Consider the following 23506-nt stretch of genomic DNA (forward strand, 5'->3'; position numbering starts at 1 on the left):
GGAGGCTACTAAGAAAATTAATTGAAATACAGCATTAATAAAACCACAATTGCTGCAGAGCCCCACACCTCAACTCAAACAAAACAAAATCTTAGGATGTCAATAAAGCAGGAAGACTGGAAAACAACATACTCACTAAAGCTAACCCAAACACGTTAGCACACAAGTCACACATTCAACTACAGCATAGCCACAAGTATGTGCTTACAAACACTGGGCCGAACCATAGTCAGAAGGAAAAAAGGTTTCCAAGAACCTCCCGTCAAGCCTACTTGAATTGTATCTATATTTACATTCCTGAGAGTCTAATCACCTCTGAAACGGAGTATTTATTTAAGTGTGCTCTGTTTTAGAGGGACATTGGTAGCCTGAAATCTGAGGCTTCACTGTTTCAGAGAAGGTTAGCAACAGAGATGTCAAAGAATCTTTTATGACCATATTATTGGGATTGATTCATTAAGCAAAGCGGTGACAGCAAACACAGCACCTGAGGAAAAGTCAAAAGACAACATAGAATAATTTGATTGGAAAAGAATTTTAAGATCATCGAGTCCAACTATATAACTTGTCCACTACTAGACCATGTCTCTAAGCACATCAGCTACTCCTTTTTTAATCGCTCCAGGGATGGCAATTCGACCACTTCCCTGGGCAGCCCGTTCCAGTGCCTTACAACCCTTTCAGTGGATAAAGTTTTCCTAATATCTAATCTAAACCTCTCCTGATGCAACATGAGGCCATTTTCTCTCATTCTATCACTTGTTACTCGGGAGAAGAGATCGAACCCTCCACCCCTCGCTACATCCTCCTTTCAGGTCGTTGTAGAGGGTGATAAGGTCTCCCCTCAGCTTCCTCTTCTCCAGTCTAAACAGCCCCAGTTCCCTCAGCCACTCTTGATATACCTTGTGCTCCAGACCCTTCACCAGCTTTGTTGCCCTTCTCTGGACACGCTCCAGTGTCTCAATGTTTTTCTTGTAGTGAAGGGTTCAAAACGGAACCCATTATTCGAGCTGCCCCCACCCCAGTGCCAAGCACAGGGGAAGGATCACTTCCCTGGTCCTGCTGGCCACACTATTTCTGATACAAGCCAGGATGCTGTTGGCCTTCTTGGCCACCTGTGTGCACTGCTGGCTCATATTCAGTTGGCTGTCGACCAGCACCCCCAGATACCTCTCTGCCAAGCAGCTTTCCAGCCACTCATCCCAAGCCTGTAGCACTGCATGGGGTTGTTGTGACCAAAATGCAGGACCCAGCACTTGGCCCTGTTGAACCTCATGCAATTGGTCTCAGCCCATCAACCCAGCCTGTCCACGTTGCTCTGTAGAGCCTTCCTACCCGCAGGCAGTTGCTGGGAAAAGATTTTTTCAGTCTCTTCAGCCTGCACACCTCCAAACATGCAAACAACAGCCATGCAAGTAGTTATGATCTGTTCATGTTGAAAATTCCAGAATTTCACCAACAAAACCAAGTCATTACCTTTCCCTTAGAGAAGATCGATTTAACACAGAACTTGGAGAATGCTTCTGAAATGCTGGAGGTGATGAATGCTCTAAGGATCCTGAATAGGACTGTCTGTTGGGCGGATCCACGCTCACATCCTCCTTGCAAAGATCAGAGCTGTCAAAGTCTTTTACATGAGTAGATTTTGCCTGTAAAAAAATACACCAAAGCTTGCCAAAAATTTTGATGAATATCAAGATGTATAATTTTCATGGTTTTATTTTTCAAACCAAAAGGTTAGAAGTTGCACAAACATGCAAAAGTATCTGCCTGTTGGAGAAAGAACAAGGACTCTCATTTCATAGAAAGAGCCCTGGTCTAAATCAGATCAACAAGCATCAGAGGACTCTGTCACTATCCAACACAGCCTTATGGCAAAATCTGGTGTAACAGGCCTTTTATCCCCTTTTCTGACTGCAAAATTTAAAGGCTTATCCCTCCCCAGGAATCTGAGACATTCCGAATTATGCCTGAGAGTCTAAACAACACAAACCTCAGACCCCTTCTTAACATGGGACCCCTTGTTCTTTGACCCTTTTTCTCATTATTTGCTGTTCCTCAAGGGAAAACTTCAGGTCTGTCCACTCATCTACTCACTCTTCACTATACTGGTTATGCCTTTCATAATTCCTCTTAACCTGAAACATTCCACTAAAATGTCACCATGGTTTACCCCCTTTTACCTGGAACAGAGACTTTTACAGAAGCTGCTTCCCAAAGCTGAGATTAAAACAAAAACCAAACCAACAACAAAACAACACAACAAAACCAGACCAACAATAATCAGGTTATTAATTTGCACTTTCCAGGCTGCAGGTCTTTTTTCCTCAGCTTTGGGAAACAGCTCCTCTTAAACAAAGCTATATTATATTCCTGGCAAGAAAGAGCTACATTCTCTTCAGTCCTGATTTTGTGAGAATCACAAGTGATTAGAGGCACCGAGAACATGATGAACTAACCTGTAGCTCAGCTATCTGTATTCTTCAAAAAATGACTGCTCCTAAAATTGTGCCACTTCTGGATTGTTCCGTGGCTGCAGATAAGAAACAACCATGGGACAATCCAGGAGTGGCACAGTGTATTAGACTCACATGGTATGCAAAACTACAATCCTTGTTAATAAAAGTTTAGAATCTGACAAAAATGAGCTCAACGTATATCAAGGTTTATGCTTTTAATTTCCTCTCTTTCCTCCTCCCTGTTATCATCTGTTTTCCCAGCCAGTAGGAAATCTAAGAGGGCATTTATAATTAAATGCCTAAACCCACAATTTCTACAGTACTTAAGGAACAAAGGCAAACACAACTAAATGCGAATGGAAAGAATTGAAAACAAACAAACAAACAAACACAAAAACCCCCAAAACAAAACAATAGGAACCCTGAAATTAATCTTCAGATCCCTTTAATACACAAAGCAGCTAAAATTTGAAAAAGCAGGGTGGGAAATAACAGAAAAGTGGTTTGCCAGTTGTACCAGTGCTACCCTTGCACACAATTGCAGAATAAAGTGTGCTCTCAGAATGACTGGGAAAGCAAATGCAAACTGCCTTTAAAGGCTTTTCTACAGCCTTGTCACAAGCCTTAATGCCAAGGAGAAACAAGTTCTGTACCTACAGGCATGAATATCTTATAGAGTGTTAAGTTTCACATTTCTACTTGTAAATAATGTCAGCAGGCCTAAAACAGGTTAGTTCTGATTTAAATTGTCCCTTTTCTTGCTTTTATACTATAGTCGATAAAGTTTTGAAAATACCTATGTAGGACAATCCTTCCTACTCAGGCCTTCCTAAAAAACAATCTGTAAACAGCAGCACTTCAAAGTACTCACTTTGGCTTTCTTGGGTCTGTAGCTGCCGAGAAGAGAAGGGTCTGGAGAAAGAAAAAGAGGCGCATTCCAGAAGAAATTAAAAAGAAAATCCAAATGTCCTAAATTTTATGAAATCTTTTACAAAATAGCTTACCTCTCCTCCCAAACAGTACTAAAGCAATTGATTGTTTTAAGTTGTGAAATTCTAAAGTCTCCTCAAAATATTTTAGGAAATCGCTTTCTTTATGTGAAAACAACGGCTTCACATTTAATGGAATGCCATGTTCATAATAATGAATCAGTGTGAGCACTGTCTTCTGCACAGATGGAAATGGTGTATCTTATTAAGATATTGTCTAAATCAATATAAAATCAAGCCCTACCACTTCCAGAAATTCTCATGTACATGTCACTACCTTACTCTTTTCTGAACAAGCTTCCCAGTGACCAACTCTCCCTTCTTCGACCACCTCTTTATTCCTTTCCCTTACCGTTAACCACAGAAGTGAGTACAAAGCTCATGGAAACAAGTGGGGAAACTGTTCGGTCCATACTGAGTTAGGATGTTTCACCTATGTCAATGTGCACCTCACCACTAAGGGACTGACAATAAATTATGTCTGGCTTTTTTCCAGAAGTTGCAGTTAAGCCTCAAGACACAGGCAGGTGACCAGTGAATCCTCTGGTTATTAACAGCGAGGTAGAATTCAGTCTCCTAATCACTGGCCAGAAAACACCAAGTCATTTTGTAAGGATGCAATGGTAACAGACAACAGTAGGTCTGTTACATTATCCAGCTACTACAGATTGGTGAGCATGACCCCAAAGGGAATGTGAAATCTTTAAAAATCCTGCACCCAGTGCTACTACAAAGAACTAATGTAAGATAACAAGTTAATAATGATATGCTATATAAAAATTTATAATTAGTGAGGAGGCTCAAAAAAAATGAGGAAGAGCACACAGAAGAAACAAATACTGATGAGACTCATTAAAATCCTCATATTGCCACCTCTTATTAAACCCTCACTTACTGATACCAATGAATGCCAAAGCAAATATTCAAGCACATCCTGGATGCTCATTAATAATAGTAAGTCACTGATCCGCTGCTCAAAAATACACTCAAAATAAACATTATGCATTTTTGAAGAAACAGAGGACTTCAAAATGATCAATACTCCAAGCCTGATCAACACACCCCCAAGACCGTGGTGCAGATCTGCTCCCATCCAACTCATCAAAACAGGTGGAGTGAAACACAGCACCCACCTGGGCTTTGGTATTTTCTACCTCTGTTTTCATATCATGTAGAACTATTTTCCAAGTTTCATAAGGCAAAGTACTATTCAAAACCACCTTTTGCAGCAGTAGCTTATTCAGTATTTTCACTATTACTAAGAATAAAGAACAGCTCTTTCCCCATCAAAGACTGGATTTTTTTAATAAATACAAGACCAAAACAAAAACCCCCAAACAAAACATCCTCACTAAACTACTGCAGAAAAGAAAAGCATTAATAAGATATATAGCAGAAAATACTAACCAAGGTCTACTTTGGTCCAGGCTTCCACTGTGCTTTCTCGTGTGGGACACCAGGTATGAAGATTAATACCAGGACTTGGTTGTTCAACCTGAAGGAAAAATACCGTTAAAATGCTTAGTATCAGATATATCAATTTTCATTTTTTACTGTTTTCATCTATAAGATCACATCTAGTCCATTCTAAAATATTTTATTGTTCTTTAAATACTATTTAAAACTATTTTCACAACACTTTTCTATGTGCATTACTGTGCATAAACAAAAACAATACTAGAAAGATGTAGAAAACTCTGAATATCATATTGTTCAAAGAAAACAAATGCAGATAGTTTCTCCTTCATCTGGAATATCTGCAATCTTTTTAAACAATTCTTCTTTTATCTCATATTTATTCCAATCAGTTCAGATCTCACCAGGAGAGATATGAATCTTTACCTAATTAAAAAAGTTACATTTAACCTAATCTAAATTTAATGCCCATGTAACACAAAATCTCCAGGCCAAAAGAGCCTTCAGCAGTAAAGATGCTCTAAAAGCAGCATTCTCAATCTAGAAAGGCCATGACAGCCAGGATATGGTACATTAAAAGACAACCTTTTTCCTTCTTTGTACAAACATAACGCAGAAATCAAAATCAATAGTCAGTGTTTAAAGATGCTATAATTAAACTGTGAACTTCATCTATAGATCAAAAGCCAGAAGAATTGATTAAAATGAGTTAAAAGAAAAATATCTGAGAGAGACAGACAGCGGGTTGATGAATCATTACTGGCTTATTAAGACTAATCTGGATTTCTAAAAGGTACCTATGTGTAGAATAAAACTTGGAAAATAATTCTAGAATTTGACTAAATATTATTAATTCATTTGTACATAAACTAGAAGAAAAATCAAATAAAGTGAGACGCAAATTAATTAAACAGTAAATTATCTCAGTAGCTCTGAGAAGAGTCAAGAATTGTAGCCAAATCATAATGTCATAGCACAGAACCATTACAATCTCACCTCTGCCCCTACACGTTCAAAGTGGTATTCTAAAAATAAAGGACTGTTGCAATTGAAAGAAAAACAAAGAGGAAAAAAAAGAGAATATGATCTTCCAAGAGGCTGGAAATCTGGCCCCTTCATATCAAAGCACTTCAACACAGTTTCTTTAAACAAGTACGTAATATCAGAATGATTTTTCACGTATGGTTAGCAAAAAGTCCTCATGTGGGTGCTAAAGTCAGGCTGGTTCTGAACTCTACGTCAAAGTGCTAGAGATGTAGCTCAGAGCAAAGGAAGTGTTTCAAAGATCATAGGATACCAACATAAAAAAGTTGAAAGAGAGGAAGTGTAAGTGTTCATAATGTGACTAGACACCCTTTCTTTAAAAAGTCTTATTCAGGAATTTTTAATACTAATATCAATTACTTCCAAGCTGAATTTATACACCTATTATCCTGTCTAGTGCGCTGGAAGAAAAGAAATGGGGCCTCAGAGAATTTAACAACGATACTCATGAAAGAATTTGATCTTTGTCTGTTACTAACGTGGATAAAAGAAATTTTATTTTAGTTAATTTTACATTTAAATCACTATGTGACAGACTGTTAAGGAGAGAAAATTATTCATCTAAACTAAGAGCTGAATTAATTTTTGGAGCACTATTAGTGAAAGAACAATATTTGATCTGAGCTTAAGCTGGAAGCACTTTAGAGAAAATACAAACCCGTCTAACTACAAACGGAGGTTTATCAGTTTCTCTTCTGAATTCGTAAGGACCAAGGTTTAAATGGGCGAGTCGTTGTCTGGCTTCTTCTGATAGCTCACACATTCGTCTTTTTGTGTATGGAGATGGAGAATGTGATTTAGAGGCTATTGTAGGCCGCTGGTAACTCTTTGTTGCTACGCTGTGCCTGCTTTTCTCAGGTGAAAGTGTGTTTTTCTTTGGTAACTTTGTTTGCAATTTTCCATGTGGGGTGGAGTGATGTACCCGATTCAAATCACCCTAAAGTGAGAACGAAAAATTACCTGGTTTGACAGGATGCAAAACACAGATCACTGAAAATAATGCAAACAGGGAACTAATAATTTTAACAGAAATATACGCCACGTCAGCTGAAGCTCCCATCACAAAACTATAATCAAACAGCAATTTAAAAACCAACAATGTATTTACCATTTTCTCTGAAACCAGAAGGACGTTAAAACACACATTACTGTATGTTAGATGTTAAGGTTCAATGTCTGATACTTACCCAGTTAGCTTTCTCAAACCGTTAGTGTACAGAGACTGTAAAAGATTAAATTGAATTTTGTCACAAGTTCATTTAACGCAAACTTTACCTGGATTGGGCATACACAGATTTGAAGCATTTTTTTCATCAATTTAAACTTTTTTTTACCGTTTTAAATTTCTTATCCTTTAAAATAAAATACATAAATTAAAATAGAAGCCTGACTAATAGTTTAAATTACATTTATTTAGAGTTGTCCAAAACCTCACAAGAAGTATAATTACATCCTCTGATATTTATATTTTCTTGTAACAACCAACCTCATCACCTTTCTTCCCACAACACAGAATGGGGTTGGTGTTATAATTCTGTTGTTTCTACCAGCAAAGCCTACCCAACAATCAGGACTGACACCTTCTCCAAGTAACTTTTAACTTCTTCAGTGACTGATTTCAAATTCTGGGAAATTCTTTCCGTCACTGACATTTTGTTTGAAATACATTATCGTTCCTTTGTAATTCCTGGCATTAAATGAACATTCAATTGCTCTACGAGCTTTATAGATCAAGGCACTCTAGAGTACACAACTCTTATCAGGCTACTTAGTTAGCAGCGTGTTTTCACTTTGAATACCACAGTATGGATAATCAGGCTTTTTGGTTAAATTTGTCCCAAATTCACAGGTTATAAAAGATAAAAAAGAATGGAATAGCAAGACTTTTGTTTCTGTTAGATATTCTTTCTCAAGCTTGAGGAAGTTGGCATTACTCTTAAATCTAGATGTTGCATGCGCTACCTCAGTTCCGAGGAACCCAGAAATAAGATGTCCATCGTGCCTTCAAGCCTTTCCTTCTCCACCCACCAATGAACGAGGCCGAGGTTGTGTGTTTGTTCTGCATCAACACAGTTTGAATCTGGCATCACACAGACTCTTCATGCATTCCCTGCCTTTCTCATGCCTGTACTAGTACTAGTGCAGCCGGTAGTGAGCCAAAGAATGGAACTGGCCCAAACAAAACCAGACCTAATTCTCTAAGATTCATTTCATTTTCACCAGACGTAGGTGGTGCTGCTTCTGCCTTACACCAATCGTGAAACTAGACCTTCACTGCATCACATGCAAATTTGATATGCCATTCATTCATAGCATAAGAAATACTTTTAAGGACATCTTAAATTTTAAATCAAACTGCCCTCATCAAAGTGACCTTCAGTGTAGTTAGTTCTCTGACATTGACAATTGTCACTGAGGTTTTTTTTTATTCTTTAGGTAAGTGTCTCAATACATTTTGTTTGCTAGATTTGGAATAAACTTCTCAGTGAACTAATCAGCAGTGCCACAGACAGGTCAAAGTTAGTCACCTAATCCTCTTTGCATGCAAGTCTTTCTGACATTCATTCTGTTTTAATGCTGCTGCACCGTTTTTCAATAAAGTAGCAAAAAAAAGGACGTAAGAGTAACTTTGCATGACAGCTTATGCCAGGAAACCCAACAAAAATTCCAAACTGAGACCACAGAAGAGTGTTACCAAATGAACAAACATCAGAGAGGGGTTTTCTCCCCCCTCCGGTCTCTTCGGTGGCTTCACCTTTAACTGCTCATTGCAGAAGCAGCATTTCCAGATGAAAGCCTTTTCAACAAAGATCTTCATTTCCATTACTGTTACTGATATTGTTATGGAAAACAATTAAATTAACTGGTTTGGTTTTGATAATGTCCCTTCTCTGACTTCACCTAGCTTTCATTGTCCCACCTGGATTTTAAGTGTCGATAAGAAATGGTGAGAAGGCATCTTCCCACCTACAAATACACCACAGATTGACACTTCAGTTCATCACAGAACATAGCAGCTGATAATTGTTTCAGTTTCAAGGAACTCTCAGCATTTACTGCCATGCACCAAACCCGCTCTTTACTCATACTTGATTAAAAATTTAATCAAGTTGTCAAACACCCATGACAACTGCTTTAACCACAACAAAAAAATGAGAAAAGTTTGAAGTGAGTAGCACATGGAAAAATTGGAACCAAGGCTATCAATATTAAATCTAAAAATTAAATTGCAAACAATTAAATTTGCTAACCTGTATGTGACTCCTTCCTGAGCTTAACAGACTTTCTGTAATAAGGGAGCTTGTAGAAAATCTCAATTTTGGTGCAATTCCCTAGAAGAGAGACAATAATTGAACATCAAGCTCCAACTCAAGATAAAGAGTATCAAAGAGGTAAATGTCACCTGATGTAACAAACCATTCCTAATTTTCCGCCATTTCCTTTGTTAATTTCAGCCTTTAATAAAGATAATTAGAAAAGACAGAACAGCAATGGTAAATGTCAAGATGCTAACATTTGCATTTCTGACAATTCAATTACAGATTATTATATTGCTTTCGTACAACAATTACGGTCTGACTTTTATTTCAGTACATTTCTTTGTCAAAAGCACTTTTACAGATTTTTCATGCCATGCTATAGAGCATCAATAAAAATTCCAGTCATGCTCTAGAAGTTTCATTAATGCTAACTTTGGAAACTTATTCATAAATAGTCTCAATTGTGCAATCTTTTTTGTAAAAATATTTTGAAAATTAGTCAATTGCACTGCCAATAACTATTCATTTTTAACAGTAGGACTAAAAATTCCCTTTATTCTGTAACCATTAAAGTCTAATTTCTGTGGATTGCCTCCCATGGTCTTGAACCATGTTCCACCTCCTCTTGATCCCTTCTTACACATGTGGCTGGCAGGAGGCAGCCCTAGTCTGACCAATTTGGAGCCAGTGGGGTCTCACTGGGCCTCCTGGTCAACCAGCACACATATACTGATGGGCAGCAGGTCCTTTCATCGTTACGTGGCTAACACTTCCTGTTCGTGCTTTCACTTCAGTTGTGTCTAGAAATGTAATACCTTTGAGAGCTCTACATCCTGTTAAATTTAGCTAGAATTGACCAACATATACAAAATTTACTGTGTGTAAATGGCACAGATTATGACACACAAGTGTACTTATTTCCCAAAACGGCAACATTAAGAAAAGCATGAAAGAACTAAAGGCCAAATATTCAAATGGAGAACTCTGTAGAAGAAACGAGAGAGTCAAGTGTGCCCATGGGTACATGCGTTGGCCTTTGTACCTATGAACACACAAAATCACTGAGAAACAAAAAGGACCTTGTCTGTTTGTGACTCGGCCCGCATTCTTAAGAACTGGAGCAATGGGAGCAAGCTGGAGCACAGGAGGTTCAACCTGAACATAAGGAAAAACGTTTTCACTGTGAGGGTTACAGAGCATGGCCCAGGCTGCCCAGAGAGGTTGTGGAGTCTCCTTCTCTGCAGACATTCAACACCACCCCGGACGTGTTCCTGTGTGACCTGGTCTGGGTGATCCTGCTCTGGCAGGGGTTGCACTGGGGGAGCTTTTGAGGTCCCTTCCAACTCCTAACATTCTGTGATTCTGTGAATTAGCAGGAACTTAATGAGTGAAGTCCAATGCTAATACAAACTATTCTCTACCACACCTGCCTACACACACACCGATTTCCCATAAGGGAATATGAGCTGGCCCCAGGTTAGATTATGGAAATGAAATGACAAAAATGCCAAGAAAGCTCAGTCATAGCAATTAACAGAGTCCAGGATTCAGTCATGTCAAGTTATGGCATATAAAAGGTTTTTAAGCTGACTGTCTTTAATCAACTCATTTTTATTACTAATGAATTGTCAAGTGCTATCAACAATTTAAAATTACACATCAGAATTAGTAAATCTATAAAAAGCAACAACAAGGCACCTACTACTCTTTGAGACACTAAGAATGATTACAGAACAGTTAAATGGTTATAGCTAAAAAAAGCACACAAAACAATGGCTTCTTCAGAGAAATGGTTCATGAAGAGGGAATACAGGATGGCACTCACATGTATAGGCATGGATATGTCAAAAGTAACTTATAGGCCAAAAGTAATCAGAGTTCTCCTGTAAAGATAGCCCCAAACAAATCTGCAAATGAAAGTTTTTGGGATCTACTCCTCTACTTTAAGTTTAGTGGTCTCTGCAGCCCTGGACAGGCTTGTCAGTCTTTCTGTATAAGTCATTAAACAGATGTGACATGGACGTAATATTAATTTGATCATAGAAAAACTGCTAAGGTAATTAATTTTTAGATTAATCCACATTAGAAAACAAGTCTAATATGTGCTGTAAGGAGCATGAGGACAAGTCTGTAGCTTAAAAAAGTATATATGAATATAAAAGAAAGTCTTGTGTTGGTATGCTAATGAAATACACTGTAACTAAAAAGAAACTGCTTTCTGCAACATGGTAAATACTGCATGAGGGTAGGGAATGAAGATAAAGTCTGTAAGAAGTCACCACCAGTCAAGACTTAAACACATTCTGAAAAGCAAGGGTTGCAGAGAAATACAGAACAGCCAGCAAAAGCCTCAGCTGGACAACGCTGGACCAGAAGAGATAACTCGAGGCACGTCTTGCATGCGTATTGTGCCTGTAAGCCTCATAAGACATTTAGCCAGAGACATTATCAGCCAAGTGCCAGATTTCTGGAGGAGTTCTGATCCTCTCAACTTGGGATTTCTTCCAACTGGCAGATTAGCGGTGTTAATCAGACGCTGCTTGTCACTGCCTATCTGAACTCCACAACCGTAACCTTGCAGTTGCCACCTTTATTTTTTTAATAAAAGACAAATTTATTTGGAATCAAAGTGCCACTGAAGCACAACTGTCAGTCAAAAATACTCAACATCCCAGCTAGCTATAAATAACTTTTCAAGTGGGAAGAGCATGGCTTGACTAGCACAGGAATAATGTGAGGGTTCTCACAACCTGATTTAACACTTTCCCTTTTGCTTACCATACACATTCAGTGCTTGGTGCTGACAGTCAGCAGGAGATACCTGCCAGTAAAGCTTAGGGAACACTAGAAGATGGAGGCATTTGTGACTGCATTTCTACTGGAGGTAAAAATCCTCACAGCTATCCCATTTGGCAAACCAGAAGAGGAACCACAAGTTCTTTTCAGGAGCCTCCCTTCAAGTCCATCAAACACAACTTCTTTATTATTCCTGAAAATGGGATCTCCATGCCAAAATCCTTTTTTAAACTGCTCTTTCTACCATGGAGATGGAATGGAGCAACAGATGCTTCTGCAGTCCTCGTTCCAGGGCAAAGATGGATTTTATTTACACTGTTGCCAAGGACCTGGAAGTACATTTCTGTCTTACATCAGTCAACTTTTTAAAGCTGTGATCATTCAACTACACATCCAAATGACTCTGATTACATCTTCTCACAGCTCACAAATTATGGCACCTTCTTTTTATTAATACAGAAATTATTTATCTTCTCAAGAACTCAGACCAACAAAAAACCTCAAACTTCTCTAGTGGTTCTGCTTCCACAAAGATTCATTATATTGCATTTACAAAAAATCTGAGACCATTTTGCTAACACAACCTCACTCATTACTACCTCCCTATCCTTTCTCAACACTAGAAAAGTACCTATTCTATCAGTAATATGAAAGCAATACAGTCCCACCCCCCTCTCTTAAAATACAACTAACATGCATAGGATGAGTCATGTTAAAGAGAAGCTATGGCCAAAAAAGAACGGTTATCTTTGCAGAAACAGTCTAGGCTGTTGCAGAACCATATATTTTGTATCACAGAATCACAGCTTTAGTTCACTCAAATGTAATCCAGCATTAGACACCAAATTAGCACTTCCAATTGCAAGTTATTGGGCAATTTCCAGGTTGCCCTTGCACAGTAAAGATTATACCAGCTAGAAGATACGAATGACCTTTAATCAGCATTTCCCTCCTGCATGTGTTGTTTTCTCAATCACAACAGACAAGAAAACTGAGTCCCTGTCTTCCTAATTCAAATGTCCTGCCACTCCACTAGTAAAATTTAACCAAAATAAGAAAAACAAAACAAATCCCAAAACACATCACCACCATCACCTTCAAAACGCCTTCCTGAGTCACTCCACTGACACCTAAGAGTCAACAGTCAAACTCTATGAAAGGGCAGTGTGAGATAAATTCATTTCCATTTACTATGTATTTGAGCCCTTATCTCCAGAAAAATACCATTCATTCATTGCACTCACTCTGCCAATTAATTGTCATTTATCGTAGTGTTTTTGGAACTGTAGAAAAGGCAAGTTACTAAATGAGCATGAATGGCCGGGACAGACCTTAAGAAGCAGTCTTTGGAACTGAAAAACAATCATGCAGCACCACACTAAACTTCAGTTACTATTTTAGTGGTGATCCTGCACCTTAGGGAGGCCCACAGGTCGGACGGCATAGCATGATAAATCTGTACTGTCTGTCATTGTCCTAATCAGTACCAAAAATGGTCTGAAACGATGCTAGAAAGAGTCTGAGGAGGGAAGGTTACATGGTTTATCTGTTGAAAACCATGAAGTTGATACATCTCCCACTTCTCTTGCATCCCTTCAGCTACCAACTGCACCACAGATTAAACTGAATGGGAGACATATCATTGCAAACCAAGTGGAAACTAACTTTTCACATGAAATAATTTCTGTAAGCATTTTGAAAAAAGTTTATACCTTCACCAAAGTTCAACTGAGAACGTCAACATTCAACACCTGAAATGGCAAAATCTGTCAGAAGTAATTGCTTTCCATTTGAAGTATTTCAAGGGGTTTCTTCAGTGAAATGCACTGTATCATAAATACAATCCACAGATATTCACTCACTGTAAAAGAAGAGGATCTCTTCATTAAAATCTCACGATCTAAACCATGGTGCCAACGGGTAAGCTTAGGGTCAGGGAACAGGAAATCTCTTGTATTTTCTTCATATGTAGCTAGAATTTTTCCCACTAAAAAGAAAATATATACTTTAATTGGAAAATAGACAAGGCCATATAGTATAGACATCACACACAAGAACATATTGACACTAAGATAAATTTTGTCCTTTACAAATTAACAGCATGGCTCTAAAACTCCTATCGTACTAGGAAATAACCTCATCAGGTTAAATCAGCAGCAGCAATGTGCAGAACATACTCTCAAAATATGTTTCACTGTTACTGTAAAAGTACTGTAGAACAGTTAACACAATCTTCTTTCACTGACATATGACAAGTTTTCTCTAGGAAATTCTTCAGTAGTTTTCCTCTTTCTTTTCCTTCTATGCCACAGGAGAAACCAGCATTTTTCTAAATGACAGCCAATCCCTTACGAAAAACTATCATTCCATATTACAAAACAGTAACTGTAGTAGTAATAGTAGGCATAGTAGTAAGAAAGAAACACATGTAACATCCATGATCTCAAAGTTTTCTCACTATCCTAATTCGCTACTCAAAAAAACCCAAACAAAACCCAACATTTTCTTTAGGGGAAAACCTTGAACATATATCATTAAAACTAGAAGTTGTGCTATTGCAGTCATCTTGTCAGCTTATGTTGGGCTGAATCACACCTATGTCTGACCCGACTCCTGAAATTAAATTCCTTATTCTACCCTCCCACAACAGAAGTCCACATTCAGTACATTTCTTCAAGTTAATAGTCTAGCGAGGCACCTGAGAAGCAATCGCTTCCTTGAAAGTACTATGGACGAGTAACAGAGAGTGCCTTCACAGTTTCCAAATGAGTCCTCTTTACAACCTGACTTCATTTCCAATAACATGCAGATTTACATTATTCATGGCAACACTTGAATTTCATTAAAATAATTTTTATAATCACACAAACTAATAACAGAAGTATGACAAATCGCTATTTATTATCTTCACATTTCCCAAGAGACCTGTAATACTTATAGTGAGGATAAGAGTTTTCCCAATGGTCACCATTAAAATGGAAAGAAAAAAAGTGTCATTCTGAGAACAAGATTATGCACTCTGAAATTCCAGACAGCCACTTTGCAAGTGAATTGTGATGCAGTCAGTAAGTGTGCACTGGAAGATGTAAGTTTATTTTCCATTTTTAAAATATTATCACTTTCCTAAGCCTGAGTATGGTACATTTCAATATTCAGTTATTATTCTCTCTCAATAATGAGATCCTCTTGATCTATTAACATTTTATATTCAGAGGACTATTTGTTGAAGAGCTTTCTATGTTGTCTGTGTGTTGCAAAAAGTGATTGTGCTGTAATGGGCAATGTCCTCATGGAAATTCACCTATTAAACTGCATAATTTATGAAGAGAGTGATACAATACCTGGAGGAACGAGCTGTATTAGTTCAAGTACTGCTGTGTCAACTAGGAAGGAAAAAAGTTTTTTCATGACTTAAAAAAGAATAAAAAAATAAAAAGGAAAGTAATTCTCATGGTTAAAAAGCAAGAAAAGTGGCTCACTGATTTAAGCTTCATAGCACCGTACATAGCTGCACTATTTCTACTACACCAACAAAGAGAGAAAATTAAGAACAGCTTGCATAAATACCACAGATGAACACAATGGCATTAGCAGTGTACAAATGGCAACTCTTGGTAAATTCTATCTGCTGCCAAGTTTATCCTTCTTCTAAAGATGATGCAAGCTTTGCCACTTTTTCAGATAACTCCCAGTATGTGGGACCATATTCCTGGAGTCTGAATTCAGAGTCTGTGTAGTCTCACTACAATCCATTATGCTTCACTTGTGGCAAGACTGACAATTTTCTTAAAAAACAATAAGAATACTTTTACAAAGATAGGTTTATGCTTATATTATTTGAAAAATTAATCAAATGAATGATCAGATAATGGAATCTTATCTATCTCAATAACCAGCTGCATTTTTCATTAACTATGACTTTTTACCCTTTTCTTGGTCTAAAGTACACGGCATACATTTCTAGAGGCATTTTGTTAGATAACAGTATTTTGGGTAAGTTACTAGTAACCAAAGACAGCAAAAAACATCTGCTGGCACTGACAATGAATCTTCTGTTCTGAAAAGCCACCAGTGATAGGGTCCTGCTTATTTAGTCATTGTACCCACTAGCTTTTCAGAGATCAGGCTCCTAATAGAAAAATTAACACATTTTAAACCTCCAAAGAGTCTTTAGAGCCCATACATGCATGAGATTAACGCATACAATATAGTATCCATAAAAAGCAGAACCTACATTCCAGTAATTCCACAAGGTCTCCAGGATCAACTATATCAGCAAATGCCTGGAAAAGAAATTCATAAATAATAATAACGTTACAGTCAAAGTCACCAGATGGACCTCTGGGGAAAGAGAAGGGAAAAAAAATAATCAATATTCTTCCTTCAGATGGTTGCCAAGGGTCCTATCCCCACTGGAAAAAGGAAACTGAAATTATCATTTGGCACGTGATCAAATCCATTGAAAGCTAGCAGTTCTTGTCATATGCTTTCTAATCATTCAGGGTTACCTCTCCATATTTAAATTAGGAAGCATTGTGAGGCACTGAACATGTAGATATAAGTATGGTCTGAGAAAATTTCACGAGCAAAAGATAAATTGCTGAATGTATGAGAATTCTGACAGATGAAGAATATGTTCTTTAATATATTACTAATGCTTTAAGCTTCATTTTCAAGGAAGTGACTATTCATGTACGGAGTACTGTTCAGGGATTTCTTTTCAACCTGAATGCCATGTGAATAGATGACAAGGAATAGAGGAGGATGTTGCACTGGATATTCATGTAATAGACTTTCTGATTCTGTACAAAAGTCTCAGCAGAGTGGTGTAAATCACTTAGCTGTTCAAGGTACCAAACACTGAAAAAACATCAAGTGCTGGTGCTTCACAAGTATCTAGAACTATTCAATGGCTATTTGTAAGAAGTCAGATATCATTCTTAGCTTTCTCGTTCACCTCTTTTGTAAGCAGATAGATCCTGGTGTCTTGGACTTCCCCTAAATTATAATGAAAACAGTATTCAGTACATTTTCCTTATGTAGTTTGTTGTATGTTTGTCTTTAAGGAACAATGGTCTTTTTTACTCTTCGGTAGCTGGTGAAACGATCACTGTTTGTACCTTACCCACATCACCAGAGCATCATTTCTGTTTACTCAGTCTGGTTTTCAAAGTGCTGGGGGATGCTTAAAGGAAAAGAACTAGAAAGGGCCAAGTATTATTATTCATAGGTAGTCAAGAAGCCAGATCGTATCTGTAAGATACTGTGCTTCATTATCCCTGTGGTACTAATAATGAAGCTAGCAGGGACTCAGAATACGTGATAAACAACTATAAATTATAAGGCTGGAGTACCAATTTGGGAATTCTGGTGACAAACCATGAAAAAAGTATCTCAAAGGGAGAAAGATGTCACCAAAAAGACTTGAGCTGCTCTTCTGTCTTTCTACTAAATTATGTTGGCTCTCCTATATTGTATAGCCTTTGTTCTTCACCTTGTCATAATTTTTAGAACAAAAACATTCAGTTCCTTCCAAGCCAGGAAAACAGACACTGAAAAAGGACAGCTCACAAAAGAATGAACTAATACCTAAAAAGTCTCATCACACATTATAATCTTCAGTATGCGCAATTCTTGAATCACTGTGTGGATAATACAGGCACACACTTCCTCTGTGCTGAAGAGTAGCAGGAGTTATAATACTACACCATCCTCAGTGTGATTACTTGTGCTCAGGGGTTCTGCAGTGAGTTTTTGTGGAGTTTGGGATGGGTTTTGTTAGGTTTGTATTAGCTCTTGACATTATCTTACCTTTTCAAATACTAGTTTTTCTCGAAAGGAGAGTGGAAACGCTGCAGGGACACATTGAGTTTTTTGGTACTGCCCAAGTATAAAAACACTGAGATAAAGTTCCTCTTTGTCTTTCAGCAGCACTCCGGGGCAAGTTATCTGTAAGAGTAACCCATTCATTAAACAAATTTTAGTTTAGAAGCAATATCTGTTTTCAAGATAAAAATGAAATGGTCATGGCTGAAATGGATTATTTCTGACAGTCAGATTATAAGAAACTAGAGTGAAAAAAAATTATTTCCTAAAGCAATTCTGTTTGTACAAAGTGACCAGGGAAAAGAGTCGCCATTTACAAATAACCAAGACCAAATTCTTACTGTAAGCAAGCATACTCCATTGTCTGCAATCAAAACTGAAACCTGGTATCCCAATCCCAGGTTCATACAGCTAAAGGCATGAACTGACTATACAAGAGTTAATCTTCCAGAGTCACATCAGGTTCTGCATAAAAAGTCATGTAGAATGAAGTCTATGGGATGCCAAGACACAAAAGCACATCCAAATTTTAGCCTAGAACACAGAATGAAACACAACACAGAATGAAAACGGTAAACATGCATGCTTAGATTTCTATACTTTCCAGCCATGAAAAGGGCAAGTTTACTTGCAAATATTGTATTAACTTTGCCTTCTAATATGCAAACATGAAAAAGCAGCTGTTCTTCCATTGCTACCAAAAACATGGCACACGAAGTTTTAGCTGAGCAGCTTAGTCCCCTTGGAGGGACTAAGCATCTTCCAATGCATGGAAGACTCTTCATTAGGCTGCCAGGTATCGCCACTGATAACTCAACTTTCTCTAGACAATTATTTTTCTTTAAGAAAGAAGAAGTTGGTATGTTTTTAAAGCTCTGATGAACATCAGACGTTCTTGTGTTTTCACTGCAAGGTTGTACACAAAATAATTGCAAGACTATATGCTATTTTGTCCAAGCCACATGGTTTTATTCTATTGCCCAGACAAAGAATTGTCATCTTTCACATCTTTCTACTGCTCACTTTTATCGCAGTGTAATAAATATGAGGTTGTCTCTTCCAACATAAGGTTGCTGGAGAAAGTGTTCAGACTTTCAATTGCCAGGTAGAAAGACAAAGGAGGAGAGTGACAGGAATTAAAATGAATGCTTTGCTTACAGACTCCTACTCCCAAATGAACATTTTACTTGAGAAATCCTAACTGGATCTAAAAGAAAACTATATAAACAGCAGAAAAACAGCCTCGGGTGAAAGAAATAACAGAAACCAATGGGTAACAGATGGTTATAGATACAGTATAAGCTAAAAAATAGTGCTTCTACTCATAAATATCTGAGGAGGAAAAACAAGGGGTTTCTCTCCATGTAAATGAGGGCATCAAATCTGCAAGAAAAGTGCCAGAATACTACATATCTCAATTGAAACAGACTGTCAAGCATTGAACAGCTTGTACGACACTAGTGCAGTTACAAGTGTGAACACGAGTGAGTGAAAGAGACAGACTTCATTCATGCAAGGCATGATCCCCCAAACTACACATTACAGGTCATATTAGCTTAGTTCTCACTTTTCCTTTGACATTTTGGTAGAATTTACAATTATTTTTAGTTGGGGTTTCACGCCTTTCCCCTTAGAGAAGGCAACCAATATTTGCCTATTTGTTGAGATGAAAAGTGAGAGGTTGAAGACACTGGAGAAGGCAAAACTACAATGAACAAGTGCAATCTATTACGGCTGTCTTGTAAAAAACAAGTAAATTCTTATAAATCAATGTGTGGGGCAAGATAGCACATGTGGAAACTGATGCTTCTACTACTCTTGAGATAAACTGTGCAATTCATTGCCCGGGCTGGAACACCAAATCTACTTGTTCCTCTAACTTTAAACCAGCTCCAAAAATGAATGAAAGATGTATATCTGCAGTTCATTAAATCTATTTTGTAATATGTGGTGCATGGAGCTACACAACACTTAGGAGACAAATCGAAGCTCTTATCTGACTGCGAACTGTTCAGGCAGGATGACGGATCATTTTAAAAACTGTAATAGTATTATCTATGGATCAGGTGAGGAAGAGGGATATCAATGCTGTAATTAACTGATCTTACAACCAACCAGGAGGACTACAATAAATGCCTAGGACAGTGTTACTCTGGAGTTCTCTGGTGCAGCTCCCAGGGGGATGGAAAACACGTACCAGCCCTGGTATGGGACATCACAAACAGCCATAAAGAAATCATTGGATTCATCTCATGGAAAGCAACAGAATTCTACTGACCCACAACCCTCTATGGCATTAGTTTGTTACACTCAGTCCTAAAACTGTATCTGCATATGTAACCAATGAGAAAGGCAGGCCATGAAAAATCCCTTTATTTGTCCGTTACCACCAAAATAAGAGGAGTTTCTATGAAGGGCAATGGACAGCATTAAATTCTGCTGAGTCCAACCTTCCAGACAGAACAGCATGTTGGACAACAACGAAATCTCAATCTGAGCAATCATGAATTATTCAATTTAAATTAATGGCAGGATAAACCAAATAAGGTCTTTAACCACGGCTTTCCATTTCAGAGAATCAGCCTTTCAGAAATGAAGAAAATCAACAGTGAAAAAAACCAAAGAGTTGGTGGACTCTGATAGAAAAGACCTTGGAATTTCATTAAGACAAAAGGAGCAAAACCTGTCTGTATCCTAACAAAAGGGAGAAAACGAAGAGGACAGAACTTCTTATACAAGTGGACAGGTTTCAAAGACAGTTGAGAAATATGCAGAGCGTTGAAAAAGAACAGGAAAAAGAATCAGAAATCTGGAAAAGACTTCAGTCACAAATAAAGTAAACAAAGGGAAAACAAGTAGATGATGTACAAATCGACCAAGATATGAAAACTAAAAAATCTATGTTTCAAACTAAACTGAATATTTTGTCTTTGTTGTCATGATACTGAATACAGGAGCAAAAAACCAACTTCATGAAATGATGGAAATTCAAGTTACCCAGCATGCACCAAGGAGCCACAGGGAGGCTGAACCATCTTCAGTGCTGGTTCTGACAGAATGTAATTTTTCTTGCTGGATCTATACATTACTAAAACCCATGGTATTAAAAAAAAAAGATAGTACCATCCGCTGAAAAATAACAAATGCAAGGCTCATGGGAGATCCGAAAAACCGTAACCCCACCAATCAGAATATTTAAATATGCAAAAGTAAAGAATAAAGGATATAGGAAAAAACATGACTAGAAAAAGCCCAGCAGCGTGTGTTTCATAAAAATAGATCAGTCAGGCAAAACCTGACACCTTCCTGTAAGCCTATTTTCTGGAAAAAGGATATCTAATTTATCTGGACATCAGTAACATCACATGGTGCCACATGAGAAATCACTGCTTATGAGGCAGAAGACGTGCGTTAGTCCTAAGGTGGCAGAGAACTGGCCAAAGGTCAGTATCAACAATCTGGAAAACTGGGAGAAATCAAGCTGAGCATTACTATTGAAAATGTTCCTATGTATCCTGGGATCCGCATCTTTCAATATTTTTAATGACCCTAGCAGAAGAAGTCAGAGTGTTCTCATGAAATTTTTCCAATTAAAATTCTGAAATCATCAGAGGTCAAGACAAAGACATAGAAAAACCTGCTTGCAGGACCACAATAATAGAAATGAGATGCACCTACTGTGTATTAACAACAGCTTCTGCTTTCACTCGGGGGTGGGGGGGAGCACTAACCTTCAAAGCTGGCAGAGGGGAAGATGATGAGTGTGTTAATAAATGACAGCATAACTGCAGTGCAGCTGTGAAGAGACTAATATTAAGACACATAGGATGAATGTTGGACTTTTTTTCCCTGACATCACCTAAGGCAACAGTGAGGCTCCATCTGTGATGCCAAATTCAATTCTGATCCTGATCAATGTGAATTCGAAGTGGAAGAGTGGCATCCAACCCCAAGATGATCACAGGACTGGTGAGCCTTTCACACAAAATACTACCAAAAGAATCAGGTCACTTTAGCTGACAAAGATGAATTGTGAAATGACAGAACGGCTGCTCAAAAGATACATCAAGAGAGTAAACACCAAAGAAGGAAAAAATATTTAAATGAAAGGCCAGTGTTGACATTTGTGTAAGAGCAAGGCATTAACCAGCCAGAATGAAATTTAGGCTGGAAAATTTTCAAACTATCACAGCAATGAAATCTCAAAGTAGGCTCCAGCAGGGAAATCGAGGCAGAACAAGTGGTTGAAAGGCAGACTAAACACACTTACTAAAAGGGTTATCTGAGAGAAATGATGCAGCATTGCAGAGACATAACTGAATGACCCACTTGTGCTGAAAGGGGCACTCTGTGTTGGAGATTTTCTGTTGTATTCCATTATCATTTGTAGCCTTGGAAGAAGGGTGAATAACAAATACCCAACAACTGAAGAAGATTGACCCTGGGGCAACACCGTCCCTGTACTCTCTTCTAGCACAGGAATAGCTCATGCAGTAGGAACAAAAAAGGAAAGCACACCTGCTCCTTTCCAGGAACCAAGCAGACCTTTGCATTTTGAAGATGAACACTTGCTGGTGAGACAACAGAGCAATACCATTAGGGTCACACCCTCGCCATCTACAAGTATAAATTCATAGCTCTATTTAGAGCAGCCACATAAGTTTGGGAACAAATGTCGTTAAGTAATCAGGAATATCAAGTCCATTGCCCAAGAATGTACTTTCTAGATCTGCACTTTAAATTTTTGGATGGCACTTGGAATTTTCCTTTCAGCAAGTATGCTGGCAATACCTGCCCTGTGAGGAGGCCTAACCTTTGGATTACAGCAACCAGGGTCTTGGATTACAACAACTCCAGAGCAACAGAGCATTTTCTACCTCAGCTGCTTCTAAGTTATCAGAATGACAGTCTTACTGTACTCCCACTTTGTATACAAGCAGAAAACTTTGCAAACTTTACACAAGGAACTGTCCCAACATAATTAATGTAAAACCTTTCCACTTCCACACCTATTGACCTCAACACCCACCAGGTGACACCTAGAGCTGTCCAGTGCCACCTCCTGCCCCTAACAGGGACCTCACCACTCAGAGGGGAACATATACCACCCACAAGCTACTCTTTCTTTTGTTGTTGGTTTTGTTTTTGTTTTTGTTTTTGTTTTTTAAGAGTGCTTTTCCCATACCATGCAGCATCACAAGAATCAGTGCCTCTTAAAAAAAAGCCCCTTTCTACAGGAAAGCGAGAGCAGTGAAGAAGCACGGCTGCTGCTGCTAACTCCAGCGAGGGGCACAGGGTCCGGCTGCTGGACAACGCACACATTGAAGGGACAGAAGTGCGAGTTTCAGACGGAGGGTGGCCCCTCGCTCGGTGCTTTTCCCATACCATGCAGCATCACAAGAATCAGTGCCTCTTAAAAAAAAGCCCCTTTCTACAGGAAAGCGAGAGCAGTGAAGAAGCACGGCTGCTGCTGCTAACTCCAGCGAGGGGCACAGGGTCCGGCTGCTGGACAACGCACACATTGAAGGGACAGAAGTGCGAGTTTCAGACGGAGGGTGGCCCCTCGCTCGGCAACACGGCCTGGACCAACTTCCCAGAAGAACTCTCGTGCCTGGAGAGCGGGGCGGCGGCTGAGAGGGGGAAGCGGGACGGGAAGCGCCGGCGTGAGGGCAAACGGCGGCTTCTCCTGCAGCCTGAGACGGCGTGGGCCGCGGCC

At 38.6% G+C, this 23506-nt stretch overlaps 1 protein-coding gene across 1 annotated transcript in view; it reads right to left on the reverse strand.

The window, feature by feature from the left end:
* SPATA6 (spermatogenesis associated 6) overlaps nucleotides 1–22663 on the reverse strand; it is a gene marked incomplete at its 5' end in the record, with an annotated part of 38209 nt that extends 15546 nt beyond the window's left edge. The window contains 11 exons of the mRNA XM_010184491.1: nucleotides 1477–1649; nucleotides 3331–3371; nucleotides 4856–4943; nucleotides 6567–6845; nucleotides 9160–9240; nucleotides 13827–13951; nucleotides 15306–15347; nucleotides 16199–16247; nucleotides 17776–17913; nucleotides 20513–20519; nucleotides 22640–22663. Coding sequence (XP_010182793.1) covers nucleotides 1477–1649; nucleotides 3331–3371; nucleotides 4856–4943; nucleotides 6567–6845; nucleotides 9160–9240; nucleotides 13827–13951; nucleotides 15306–15347; nucleotides 16199–16247; nucleotides 17776–17913; nucleotides 20513–20519; nucleotides 22640–22663 — 1047 coding nt within the window. The remainder of the gene's footprint in view (nucleotides 1–1476; nucleotides 1650–3330; nucleotides 3372–4855; nucleotides 4944–6566; nucleotides 6846–9159; nucleotides 9241–13826; nucleotides 13952–15305; nucleotides 15348–16198; nucleotides 16248–17775; nucleotides 17914–20512; nucleotides 20520–22639) is intronic.
* Between the last annotated feature and the right edge of the window lie 843 nt (nucleotides 22664–23506).

Source organism: Mesitornis unicolor, unplaced genomic scaffold (genome assembly GCF_000695765.1).
Source record: "Mesitornis unicolor isolate BGI_N332 unplaced genomic scaffold, ASM69576v1 scaffold385, whole genome shotgun sequence".
Taxonomy (NCBI): Eukaryota; Metazoa; Chordata; class Aves; order Mesitornithiformes; family Mesitornithidae; genus Mesitornis; species Mesitornis unicolor.